Consider the following 13325-nt stretch of genomic DNA (forward strand, 5'->3'; position numbering starts at 1 on the left):
CGTCGGTGCATTTTCCCTATGGGTACCGTCGGTACCAATAGGATTTCTGTTTGGTTAAATCCAGATGAGGTTGATCACGCGTCATTTTCAACTTTAACTTCAAATTTAAGAGACGTTAAATTTTATTGAAAAATTTACGTGCTTATTTAACGTGTGTGGTCCGTCACTCTCTCTTCACCGGTATTGAGAACCCTTTTGGAGAGCGAATTTTTTGAGTTGAATGTGTTTGATACTTTAATAAGAATAGTTCAAAATGAGATTCGATAATTAACGTCGAGATTTTGATATTGAGTTCAGAAAACTTGATGGGTTTGAGTCTTTCTATTTGCATCGGTTCATTGTCTAGCATACTATTCTCCTTCCTTCGCACTTGGTTTTTCTTCACTGGATGCTAGAATATTCGCGGAGGAAATAGGATTGTGTGTTAGGGAGAGCCGGAGAGGTGCAAGTAGTGAGGCCTATTTCATAGCAACTTAAAGTTTTTGAGACAATTTAATGATTCATAAATGAACTTCGGGGGGGGGAAGCTCTTAGATTTTCTTTTCCTCGTCACAAATTCAAGATCCAACCACGGACTTATTGATGTGTTAGGAATTCAAAAATAAACGCATACTTGACTGGATTTCACTTTACCACAATTTACATAAGAGAAAATCTTTTCAACGGAAGATTCAGCCAATAATTGTTTACGGAGATGAATCGCAACCATTCAAGACTGTTTTGGACGGTCCAAATGGGAAGATTTAAACTCTTCCTAGAAAAGTTTCATTTAAATCCGGACCGTCCAAAGCCGAAACGAACGGCTGAGATCACGCGGTTCTGTGAACAGTCAAACACGGTTTTTCGATCTCGATTAGTTGGAAACATACCAGAGGAGCCAAAAGAAGAAGAAAAAAGGAAAAAAAAAAGTCTGCGAATGGTACCACAGACTGTCATTTGTCATGAACAAGAAGATGTGCAATCTCTGTCTTTATTTGATCCCAATATTACAGACACAAGTCACACAACAACACAATGAACTGAACAAACACAGTCCAAGACTAGAAAGGAAAATGAAAAACACCTCATCCAGTTGCTATTTTCAGAATCAGTTTTTTGCAGAATGCTTCCCAAATACTTGTCGGGTCGACAGTTTTCGGAACTTATTTTTTCGAATAATTCTTTTGGAAACATACCTATATATGTCAGCACAATCACAACATTTTTTATATTTTTTTCCAAATAGTTGAAACTCATTCACAGATACAAAAAAGAACTAAGATGTGAAAACAATAGTTTTCACTGAAAAGAGCATTCTGCGAAACTGAAACTGATTCTGAAAACAGTAACTAAACTGGGTTAAAACTGGAAGAAAGGCATTGCCTTCCCTTTGCCTGTATGACTTGCCTTTTGTTTTTCTGCTCCCCTCTGTGATGTGATCACATGTGGGAGAAGGTATAATATGCAACAACAGATGAATGAGTGATCACTTTCTTCCTCATGTTCATCTTCTTTTCCTTCTTCCTCCACATCTCAGGAGCAAGAGGGCCTCAGGAATGATAACCCTGTTGCCTTCTTTCTTCTCCTTCGCTATATATACACGCACATATCGCGGTTTTGAAATATAAAAAGAATGGAAAAAGTATATCAACAGAGGGCATATGACATTTTGAATGGTCCCCCAAACGCATTATTCTCATATTAGGTCATACTTATCTCGTGAAGAATAGTTCTATTCTGTTTACACCGATTAAATTAATCTACTAGGAAATAGAGAGGGAGAGGGGCCATCAAGCGGTTGGTTCAATGGATAAAGTACTTAGAGTTACTCGTTCAACGCTTGAGGTTAAGTCTCTATAGACGCTTGGTGGGGCTAAACATAGTATTTAGCGCTCGTAGCACACGGTAGGGACCTTGGCTTGAGCCTAATTACAGTGGATCTCCCGCAGATGGCTATGTGATGCTGAGAGCAGTACACCCTGACAGATGGTAAGAGGCAAGTCCTTCCATGTGGAGAATAGCTAAAAGGAATGGATCAAAGATTGACCAAGGCAAGAAGGGTAGGGAAAAGTTGGTTGCTAAGTGGAGTATGACTTGTCAAAAGAGAGTAACAAAGTTACAAAAGCAAAGCAAATTGGAAGAAGCGTTTATTAAAGCAGTTTTAGAAAGAAAATAGGTGCGAGTCTAAAGGAGTATATGATGCATATTTCCACTTTCAGATGGAGTGCAATCACTTTGGACCATCCACTTGTTACCCTATGCGTACCTAAATTGTTCTTTGAGAATATTAATATGTGTCCAAAGGGCACTAATCAAATTAGTGGGACACATCCAAAGTAGCTAAATGTGGAAACTTGGCTCCACAATCACTAGAGCCAAAACAGTCATAGAAATCGACTATGGATAAGACTCAAACAATGACATGTAAAGTTAGGTTCAAGCCTTCAAGGTTTTAAGTCGGGGGTAAGAAGCACAGATGCAGGACACAGACACGGCTATGCAAACACGTTATTTCTTCAAACATATTAGAATAAACACACGTTGGCGGCACGCGACCTATTTATTTTCTAGATGTATCTTGTGAATACATAACAGAGTAAGAAATACTACTGTCAGATTAAATTAAAAATCTCAACTTGAACTACTACTATGAAGACACAAATCAGCGGTCACATAACAAGTATTCATGGACCTAACATGCATGAAAATTGACTCTCAGCCAAGTTTTAGTTATTCTGTTTTAACCTTCTTATGTAGTGTATCCCAACAGTTTCCCCTACGTGTCCAAAGTATCCAGAATATATTGGAGTAAAATAAAATGGAGTCTAATGAAAAACTGGACACACATATTTAAGAGTGTTCGACATGTGTCTGAAGAGTAACACGTCATGTCTGTGTCCGAAGTAAAGATACGTGAGGCCGATAGACATGTTTGTGGTTCCTATGTCTACTGTTAGCTGGTTCATCCAAAATCTTATTTCGCATAGTTCATGCTGGTTTTTATTTCAATAAAAAAGATACGATGGGGCGACCAGTCCCAACAGTCCTCCTTGGACGTGGCTATAAGAAGCCCTATGGAAGGGGACCTGAAAGGAGGACCCTACCAAACTCCATCAGGATCATAGAGGGCAGAAGCCTGTTGCAAAGGAATACATCAGTGTATTGTCCATCTATAAGAGCCACTTGATCGCCAAACTCGGTGGGAATAAGCTGCCACCGCAAGCAGGCCACCACCCTTGGTGGACCCCCCACTAGCAGCCCTGGAAGTTTATCCGAGGTAGGTCCATAATGACAGGACTATAGTTATAGATAAGCTGGAGAATGAGAAAAAAGGTATCAACTGGTTCGGGTATAGCATCCAGGATGTTAGGACAGAGAGAGTGAATCATTAATATCAAGTTTGGAGGGGAGCAAATGTTCTATATGTACTGAATTATCAGAACAAAGGGTAAGCTGCAAGTAGATGTCAAAACAAAAGTCTCACAGGGATGTGAAGGAGGAGAAGAAGAAAGTTCAATCACATGTAACTGGATCAGCTAAAATGCTAAATGTCCGCGTTCAATATGCACAACCAGATTATTATGGAGTAATTTCTTAACTCTCTAACTGTAACCAATTCTGAACATTTTAATATGCACAACCAGATTATTATGGAGTAATTTCTTAACTCTCTAACTGTAATCAATTCTGAACATTTTAATGTCAAACCTTCGTTCCAACTTCAAACAATCAAAAGAAGTAAACCGTGGAAAACTACAGACAAAAAGATTAGTAATATGGGAGAAAACACCGTTCAAAAAAAAACCAAAGTAATATGGGAGAAAAAAGTTATTGACTCGGAATATAGATCTATGATTATGAATGACAGAGGAGGAATTTACAAATTAAATTGGGTTCAATATAAATCTAAATACATCGCTTAATGTGATTATGCCTTCAACACGCTGATTGCCAGCATCAATAACAATAAGGCGCCGTACCACTGAAACAAAACCATGAATGTATCAATTCCAAACTTCTTAATAATATATATAGAATAAAAAATTTAAGCGATTGACAGACTGAATTCCACACATAAAGCCTATTTCAAATGATGGAACATGACAGTAGCATTTTTCAAAGTATCAGCTTTGAAACTCTGTCCAATTTTTGTTGCACATAGATATCCAAATTATATTCAAATGAAAGAGGAACCTGGATCTGAAAGGCGCTCCATAACCACGTACAAGGGATCAGAACGCGTACATGTGTGATACCTATTAGAACCATCAGCCAGTTCCAGCACCTGATTAAGATTTAAGACAAGTCCTTAGAAAATTTGGTAGAAACTATTCTAATTGGCAACTGCCCCGACCAGATGTAGCAGGGTACGTGTTGTTGAATGACTAATGGTGAAAAAACACACTACTCGCCAAAGATGTGGTTTCAAACCAAATTTAGAATCATAAAATACAGTCACAATCCACCAATGTAATTTATTTTGACTTCTGAAAAATCAAAATCCCTTCCAGATGAGGAAAGTAAATTTACATACACCAGGATCATATTTGAAGGTGTTCTGTGTCTTGAAGTCACAGAATTTCATTTGCAGTGAACAAGAATAGAACAAATAATTAACATGCATCCCACGAAGCAACCAAAACACCATGGTGTTACTTTCATTTAAACTGAATAACAAGAAAGTGTGAAAATCCCTGGATTCTCCATCATATATGCGACTTTTTGTGCCAGATATATGTTTCTATTACAGAACGTCATGTAAGGTGTTTGGAAGGAAACTTGTCATCCTTAATATGTCCTAGGCATCACCAACTGCATGCAATGCTAGTAAACATAAAATTACACGCTAAAGAAGTCAGTGTATGTGTATGGCACAGGCACACAGCACATAGCCACACAGAATAGACTGCCATCCCAAGTAAACTGCTAAAACTGGGATCACATAACCTTAATTCCAGCCATAACAATAAAATTGAACTTCTGAACTTTCTGAAAATATGTGCGATGTAGGAGTTATATTATGCAGCCGGATAGTACTCATCCCTGAATCTGTTGATATGATCGAACAAGGTGGAGAAACCCACGAAGTACATTAACAAACCAAATTTTACCAAGAGATATCATAGATGTAGCAAGAAGAGCATCAATATGACTTACTTGGGAAATTACTGGCTGATCAAGCCGGATACGAGTGTAGGCATCATCTTTTGCCAAAGAGGTGATATCACTAAATCCACAAAATCAAGTTGAAACCAATTTTAGAACAGTACAAAACTGAATCTGTAAAGACTAACTTGAAATTTCTGTGACTGCCAAAATCCATGTCAATTACCTCCTGGAATATATGTTTATGAGGGAACCATCACCATCAACAATAGGTATTGAACTTATATTTTCTGGGAAAAAGAAAAGGGATGAGTGCAAATAGATAATATGCCTGTAGATGGACCTGCATGGTTACTCATCAAAAAACCAAAAAAAGATGCACGTTCAACACAATTCACTGAAATTGAGATACATAATTACATACTTTGGGAGTGAAACGAGAAAAGGAAAATACTTCTAACCGTAAGGCTTTTACAAACCAACCAGACACAGAGTTTGTATACATAATCATTTAACAAAAGATGGTAGAGCCTTACATCGGTTAAAATGAAGAATGACGATGGTGATGTTTTTTAAACCATGGCACAGCATAAAGTAATGAGGCGAAGACTCAAAAAGGAACCTTTTGCAGCCTATATAATTTCATGGCACATAAAGTTGAGTGACATGTGATCTCAAATATCCAAAATCAATTGTACTGTAACGTTCCACCTTTTCAAGCTCATGCTAGGCTACAACCGCTCAGGGTACTTGAACAATTAACACTTCTCCTATTGGTGGAAAGTAGATCCCAAGATTACTAAACTTGCTAGGTTAGATTTAACAAAGGAAACACCCTGTGAAACTTAAACTCTAGCAAGTTCTGACATGTTGGAAAGAGAAAAATCATAAGTGCATGCAAACATTGTCACTTCAACGAAAATCATAGAGATTTGAACCCCACTTAAAGAAGGACAATGTGACTATTTGTCGCTCACTAGCTGCCAAATGATCCTAAAAAAGAAATGAAAAGATAATATGCAACCCTCTTCAGCTTCCAAAGTGGGACCTGTTCTAAGATGTAATTCCAAATAACCTCATAATGTAGCCTTTTACTGATTACATAATCCCTAAAGACATGCTACTATATTAAAAAAAAACTAACAGCATTTTAGCTCTCCAAAATTAGAAGTTAAGAGTCATTGAAAGTTGCCGATGCATACAAAAAATCGCCAAATAGATAGTAAATGTAAGCTCATGAAATTATAGGAGGGAAAAAGAAGCTTTTTCTTAAACAAAGAAAACTAGTTAAGCATAAATGACATTGAGAGAGAGAGAGAATTGTTGGTGGTGCTATTTGTGCAAGTGCAGGTTTTTTGTTTTATCTTTTATAAGAAGTACAAATGCAGGTTCACATAAGAAAGAGAACATGTACAATGAAATAGTAGAAAGAAGGTGTGCACCTCGTAGCAATAAGTTAAGAGCAGAACCAAGAGTATCATTGGGACGTAATGCAAAAAGATGACGTGCTCCTCCAACTCCACTTGTCCATGTACCTAAAGAGAGGCTACCAACCGGGTGTTGTAGAAGAGGTAGAGAATCAAGATTGTTTTTGAAGTGCCTGCACATATCTAAGTTTTACGAGGAAAAGAGAGAAAAACGATTACCTAGTGAAAACACAGACAATATTTTAAGATTTAAATAACTTCAATAAAACCACCCACATTTTAGTATTCCACCGAGGCACGCTACATGTAACAACAGTGGGTAAGATTCCTCGATAATTGGAATAGTTGATATCTTATAATCCAGAATCTTCATAGCCACATCTCTTAGAGACTCATCAGGACCAGCCTGAGGGTAGCCATAAATGGAGAAAGAATTAGGATGACAAACTTTATAAAGTGCTAGCAGCCTAGCATAAGATAAGATAACCTTAAATCCCATCACTGGAAAAAGCAAAAAACCATATTCTGCTAAGAAGCAGAGACGCATCTGTCGGCCCCACGTATCTGTATCAGACGCATGTCGGAGAGCGACACGAACATGCCCAAATATGTGCCTGACGTTATTCATAGTTCTTGAGCCAACACGCTGGGGACACATTAGGAGCTCGGAATGCAACTTTAAAAAGTTTGGGGACCATTAAAATTGTCATTGATGTTCAGGTCTCGAATACTTGTTTAGCGTTATCATTTGCACTATTATTTGCCCTTCTACATGTAATTTGATAGAAAAGGAGGTTATCCTTTTAAATGAAACTGCAGATATATATCCTTTTAAATGACACTGCAGATATATATCTATATTCAACGCGAACCCAACTTCCTTGTTCTAATTCTGCGCTCCTAAATGTTCTAGGTGGGAAGAGCACTTACTCGTATTAAAGGCCTTCCGAACATCAGCTGTGCAGCCCCAACTGCTTCTCCATTTGGTTGGCGTTTTCCTTCTTTCCAGGCAGAAATAGTATGCACTTCTAGCTGTTCATCAGTCAGCATCGCATAATTTCGATGAAGCTGCAGAAAGTAACAAGAGAATATAAACCTGCTGTCAACATAAAGAATATCTCAAGGGAAGCCAACAACAACACAATCATCAATTCATATTGCCAAAATAGGCTAGCAATCTGAGTCGCTGTAGAACTCAATTTTCCAATAACATTGAACAGCAAACCAAATGCATACCACGTCAAGGAAGGTGGGAACCTATGGAATCAATTACTACGTACATTATAAAAAGCTGCCATAAAACTCACACGTGGGAATAAATACCTAACTACGGCTAGCAGATAAAATGTGTGTTAATACCTCCATTAATATCAAAATGAAGTCTGAAACCGTCATCATTGCCGAAATTTGTCGGCGATTGCTATCCCAAATTGGCACAACTGCAAGTCCCTGAGTAAAAATATGATCGACAAGGTTAACGTCCAGGAAAAATCAAGGCAATGATGCAAAGGCCAACATGTTAAACATTTCATTGAGGGAGAAAAGGAACCTATGTAACAAGCTTATCCAAGTGTCGAAGACCTGACATCACTATTCAAGAGGTCTCGGGTTCAAACCCAGAGGGTGGACCAATGGTTAATTCGATTCCAAGACTCCCACTTGAGGTCTCAGGTCTCAGGCCCGATAATTACCTAGTAAAGGTGAGACAGGGAGACTGGAACAAAGTCCAAGAAACTCTCATCTCATCAGAGAAAAGGAAAAAGAAAAGCCTAAGCTAAACCTACTACATTAATGATTGTCCTGACAACATGTTAATATTATGCAATCCAGAGTCTCATCAACTTACTTACAGTTGTTTAGCTTATATGATGGTATTAATGCATGTTGAACTCTTAATTACCTTTAATTTAGACTCTAGCAATACACCTTTATGAGACTATAATCAACTCACAGATTACAATTGCGGAGATTTGCAATAGCATTCTGCAACTGTAAATAATCTCATGCACAAAGTTACATTAACAGTTGTTGGCACCTTTATAGGATATCAGGATACCCCGTTCCTCAATCATTATACCAAATTTTCCATTTATGCATCAGGATCCATAAAAATTGGCAAACTAAAGATCTGCAAACACCCATAATACTAAGCTTGACAAAATTCTTATCAGGGCCTACATGGTAAAACGAAGAGGCTGAACCTTAGTAGCACGAAGTGGGAGCTGGGGCAAGAGCGGGAGAGGGTGCGGGGGAGGGAGGCACCTAGAAGCTCCTAAGGTTGGGAGAGCCTAGGGAGTGTATATAGATTTCATATAAATACGTATATAAAGTATCTTTAAATACTTAACCATTGAAGGAAAAGTGATTACTCATGAGAATTTTCACGATCTTAAAGGGTACTCGTAGGAAGTTAGATATTTTAAATTTGCAAAACTTATTGAGTGATAAGATTTTCATATTTTTATTTCCACAATGACATAACTCCCTTAAGAGTATGAGAATAGTTGCCTTAACCTTCCAATAAGCTCCCATCTTAGTTGGGAGCGAGCTCCTATCTTGAGGGGAGCGAGCTCCTGTCAAGCTCCATCTTAGGAGCACCGATTCGAGCTCCCGTCTTGGAAGCGAACCCATTTTAGAAGGATCCTGCTACTAAGGGCTGAACTACCATTTTTTTAATTCCGTTCAACTCAAGGGAAGTATCGTTGAGTTTCCCATTTTGAAGAGAATGAAAATAACCTACAAGGTTTCTGGTGGTAGTGCCCCAAATCACTGGAAGCTTCAATTCACTAATTTTAGAGTTACGTCAGTTTTTATTCGAGGCCACTCCGGCCGGGTGTAAAGCTGTAAATGTTGTGCAATTACATTACTTCCATGATCAGAAGCAAGGTAGAAAGATAAAATCCGCAGGAAATCTATCTTACATGTTTGGTCCTAATTCGTTACCAAAACAGATGACTTTTGTTTCTGATTCTACAAGTCAATCAAAAGAGAGATTCTTCACAAGTCGTACCTGTTCGTGCATAACATGGAATGCCTCTTTCACAGCCATCTCAGCGTCCAATAAGAACACCTGCATAAAACATCCACCCCAGCAAACCTAAAATCAGAAACACTAACGTATGGATTACAAAAGACGAAAACACCTATCAAAAACAGGAATCAAAAAAGGACGAAGGCAGTCGAACCTTGCCTGAGTTGGGAATCAACTCATCTATTTTGTGACTTGCCAAATGCATGCATAGACGATGACGAGAGATGTCTACGTCATTATCTAACAATTGCAACACTCGATCAAGATGTCCACCACCAGATGATGATGCCTGATTGATATGACAAAACAGACAGTAAAGCAATTCAAATGCTTTGTGTCGAACTGACAAGAGGCAATAGTAATTAGGGGGGGGGGGGGGGGGGGGGGGGGGGGGGGAAGAGAGAGAGAGAGAGAGAGAGAGAATGAGTTTTGATTCTGACCTCATCCTGCGGATTCCTATCTATGTCCATGCTTCGTGTAAATGCTGGAGTGTGTAAGCTTGATGAGAAGAGCTGCCGTTCTTCCACTAGAATGTAATTATTAATGCTTCCATAATCATCCTGAGCAAAAGGTTGTTGATCGTTGTATCGCCATGCATCATCTACCAAGAATTTGTACTGCATCAAATATTCATAGACACGTTATGTCACAGAGAAATATACTATACTCGTAAGAACTCCTATATACAGATTACAGGCCAACAAAACAAAATACTTAAAATAAAATTACTAAATCATAAGAGCAATACAAGGAAAAACAAACGTAGTCAAAGAAAACAAAGCAGATTCCGATGACTTTGCGGCTTTGCCTAGTGATAGGATGAAAAAGATGTGGAACAGAGTACAATACTGATTTGCATCTTCTCCTATAGTGGCGATAATATAAATCTCCATAGGGAATGGGGAGTCTCAGATGTAACTTACTTATTGTGAATATGAAGCAACATGTATGAAACAGCACAGTAGAGAACTTCTAGTGGACTCTACATGAATTGGTCTCTCCTTTCCTTCATCTAAAATGACAATCAATCAAATGTCAAAAATGAATTATATTCTCCTAAGAAAGTAAATGTTCTATATCCTCTGCCTATTATGGGGTAATCTAACAAGTGTGCAACAAATGAAACACTCAAAATGAGTCAGTAATTAACTAATAATGGAAAAACTAAAGTCATGGGTTTCCAAGACTCTCAATGGAGAAAAGATTCACTCTTCTAGTCAAAGTTCACTAACCTTTTTGTTTGGTCTGATATTTGTCACTTCCTATTTCTTGTTTATGAATCTGCATTGCAGTGCCCAGACTATTAGTAATACAAAGTATATACTACTGGACAGCACGCCTGAACTATGTCCTCCATTCATTATGACCCCCAGTTCGAAGCTAAGTTACATAACTATCCTTCTTTTTAATAAAAAAAGACTGGGGCCCAAATACAAGAGGCAAATATAAAGAATTTTTAACACTTAAATTCAAAACCCCGAGCAGTCATTATTCTGGGCTAAGACCATTAATTAGTCCTTTTTGTAAAACATAAGTAAAAGCAGAGGAAAGGACAAAATAAGGTTTAAGACCCGACGACCCACTTTGAGGGGGTAAGTCCTCACTCCTCATCAGGCTTACAAGTCACTTCACAATATTCACCTTGCTTTTTCAATTTTACCAACATGGTTTATAAAGACGTGTAAGTTCCAATCGAGTCCCCACTAACCCATGACCCCTAGAACTAATTAGCTTATGACAAATAATGAAACAATATAGCGTGTTTTCAGAACTTCAGATAAGAGCCTCGTATCGCTATGCAAAAGGCCGTGTATAGAAGCTGGTTATCTTCTTGATGCACAGAATAATAACGATTGATAACACTCCATGGCAGCAGGCTCAAGCCACAATGTTGCATGATTGGAAACCTTCACCTACTCGGAGAGTTAAGGTCAATTTCGGTGGAGCTTATGACCAAGGAAACTGGAATGATCGTTTGGAACTAGTGATTCAAGAGTCATTGAGCACAGTTTTTGTAGCAAGAATTCACAGAATACAGATAACCACAGAGTTCACCGACGCTAAGTGACTTTTAAGCTACTAGAGAGGCTGTCAAGTTCGCTTGGGACCTGGACTTTCCAATATAACCCTATTGTTCTGGAATCTGACGCCCCAAGCGTCAGTAAAGCAGTTGTTCAAGACATCATGACGTTCAGTTTGCAACCCAAGCCTATCAAATTCAGCCGTGTTCAGAGACAATGCAATGGGGTGGGCCCACTTTCTTTTTTCTTTGGGGTCGGGGCAGCTAAGTAAGCTTGAAAGAAAGAAAGATATAAAGTCATATTTACAAGGGGCATGCCCACCGGTTAGCAAATCATAGTCCCATTTAGGAAGGGCGTGCTACATGGTTTTCTCCTACCCTCTTAGGTAATTAAAAGCGGGCAGGGGCAATCTCGCACCCCAAGTTCCTCAAGACTCTGTTGCAAAAGAATTAGATCAAAATGTTTCAAATTGCTTAATAGTTTTGCGCTCCCAACCTTGGTTGCTAACTATAAGTATACCTATATATTGCCAGTCACATGCGCCTAGCCACGGTTAAAAACTTAAAATCACACACCCGTCCTCGATTATGTGGCCATCTATCGATGAAGTTTCCATAGTCCGGCCAAAAAATTGGAACTTTAGTTGAGTGGAATCCGAAAAGAACGTGAAAAAAAAATCTAAATTTTCACGATATTAAGGAATTTAACTCTCAAATCAAGGTGCCATAAACAAAGTAAAACTAAAATCGAAGCAACAAAAAAGTGGTTTTGATTATTCCACACTGAAATTACCTGGTGACGACCCAAAGGAAGATCGCAAATTGCTCGAAAAACCAAACAAGAACCCTCCGTCATAGTCATTGGTATTAGCTCAGTCCACCTATCAAAATAACCAAAACCCTTGCTCATCTGTACATCCATACACCTCCAAACACACACATAAACAAATGTAGAGAGAGAGAGAGAGAGAGAGAGAGGAACATACCCGCTGAAGGAGAAAGAAAGGAAGACCTTACGGCCCCCATGGGGCCAAGTAATCTCTGTGAAAACCATGAAATTACTGCTAAATCGCTCCCCAAATTACCCAATCCAAACTGATTTACACACACACACATATATACGCATATACATATATTTTTCTTCGTGGGTGTCGTATGGCTACCCAATGGGGTTGAAGGAATGGGGGGAAAGGCCAAAAGCGAAAAGCTGTGTGCCGAAAAGAATAAAAATTTCTCCACAAATCAGCCGGCTGTATACGTGTATATGCATATGTAGACGGATTCACTGGAGGAGAAATATCTTGGGACGAGATTCGGCCCTCGAAATCTCCGAAGCAGGGGGGAAGGGATAGAATTTTATTACCCGCGGAGGACGAGAGAGAGAGGAAGGAAATACTTAGATAAAAAAAAAGTCACTTGTAGGAATGGCAAGTGTGCACAAATATATGCCCGGAGAGAGAGAGAGAGAGAGAGAGAGAGAGTTTAGAGAGAGAGAGGGATTCTGTTTTTGGTTCGTTTTCATTGTAGTACAATTACAAGTAGTGCAATAAGGAAGTTTTGACCATATGGGATTGGGAAATCAATCGCATGTGTGCGGGATCGAGTTGTGCTACTATTGGCTGAGAGCTGTCAGTCCAAAGCGGAGAGAGAAAGAGGGGGGGACCAGACCCAGGATGCTGACAAGCAGCCCCGCCAGCAGTGTGTCGAGCGGTATCCAGTCGTTCATTTTGGACAGATGGTTGGAATTGAAATTTGAGCGCAT

General features: G+C 38.9%; 2 protein-coding genes across 2 annotated transcripts in view; one reads left to right on the plus strand and one right to left on the minus strand.

Moving 5' to 3' along the window:
* The window catches only part of LOC131312026 (probable beta-1,4-xylosyltransferase IRX10L), a 70160-nt gene that overhangs the window by 43046 nt on the left and 13789 nt on the right, over window positions 1–13325 (plus strand). The window lies entirely within an intron of this gene.
* On the minus strand, window positions 955–13099 carry LOC131312025 (sucrose nonfermenting 4-like protein). Its single transcript, XM_058339725.1, has 13 exons — window positions 12550–13099; window positions 12357–12444; window positions 9984–10160; window positions 9698–9832; window positions 9523–9582; window positions 7872–7961; window positions 7443–7580; window positions 6789–6918; window positions 6528–6695; window positions 5312–5375; window positions 5137–5206; window positions 4174–4264; window positions 955–3961 (listed from the first exon to the last, which is right to left on the minus strand). The coding sequence occupies exons 1-13, from the start codon at window positions 12615–12617 to the stop codon at window positions 3864–3866; spliced, it is 1377 nt and encodes a 458-aa protein (XP_058195708.1). The 5' UTR covers window positions 12618–13099; the 3' UTR covers window positions 955–3863.

This window comes from Rhododendron vialii, chromosome 12a, assembly GCF_030253575.1.
Source record: "Rhododendron vialii isolate Sample 1 chromosome 12a, ASM3025357v1".
Taxonomy (NCBI): domain Eukaryota; kingdom Viridiplantae; phylum Streptophyta; class Magnoliopsida; order Ericales; family Ericaceae; genus Rhododendron; species Rhododendron vialii.

Coding starts and splice junctions, on each gene's coding strand:
- LOC131312025 (XM_058339725.1), bottom strand. CDS start 12,617: ATGGTTTTCACAGAGATTACTTGGCCCCATGGGGGCCGTAAGGTCTTC. Junction 9,583..9,697: donor TGATTCCCAACTCAGGCAAG/GTTCGACTGCCT, acceptor TGTTTTATGCAG/GTGTTCTTATTGGACGCTGA. Junction 6,919..7,442: donor TCGGAAGGCCTTTAATACGA/GTAAGTGCTCTT, acceptor GGCTACCCTCAG/GCTGGTCCTGATGAGTCTCT.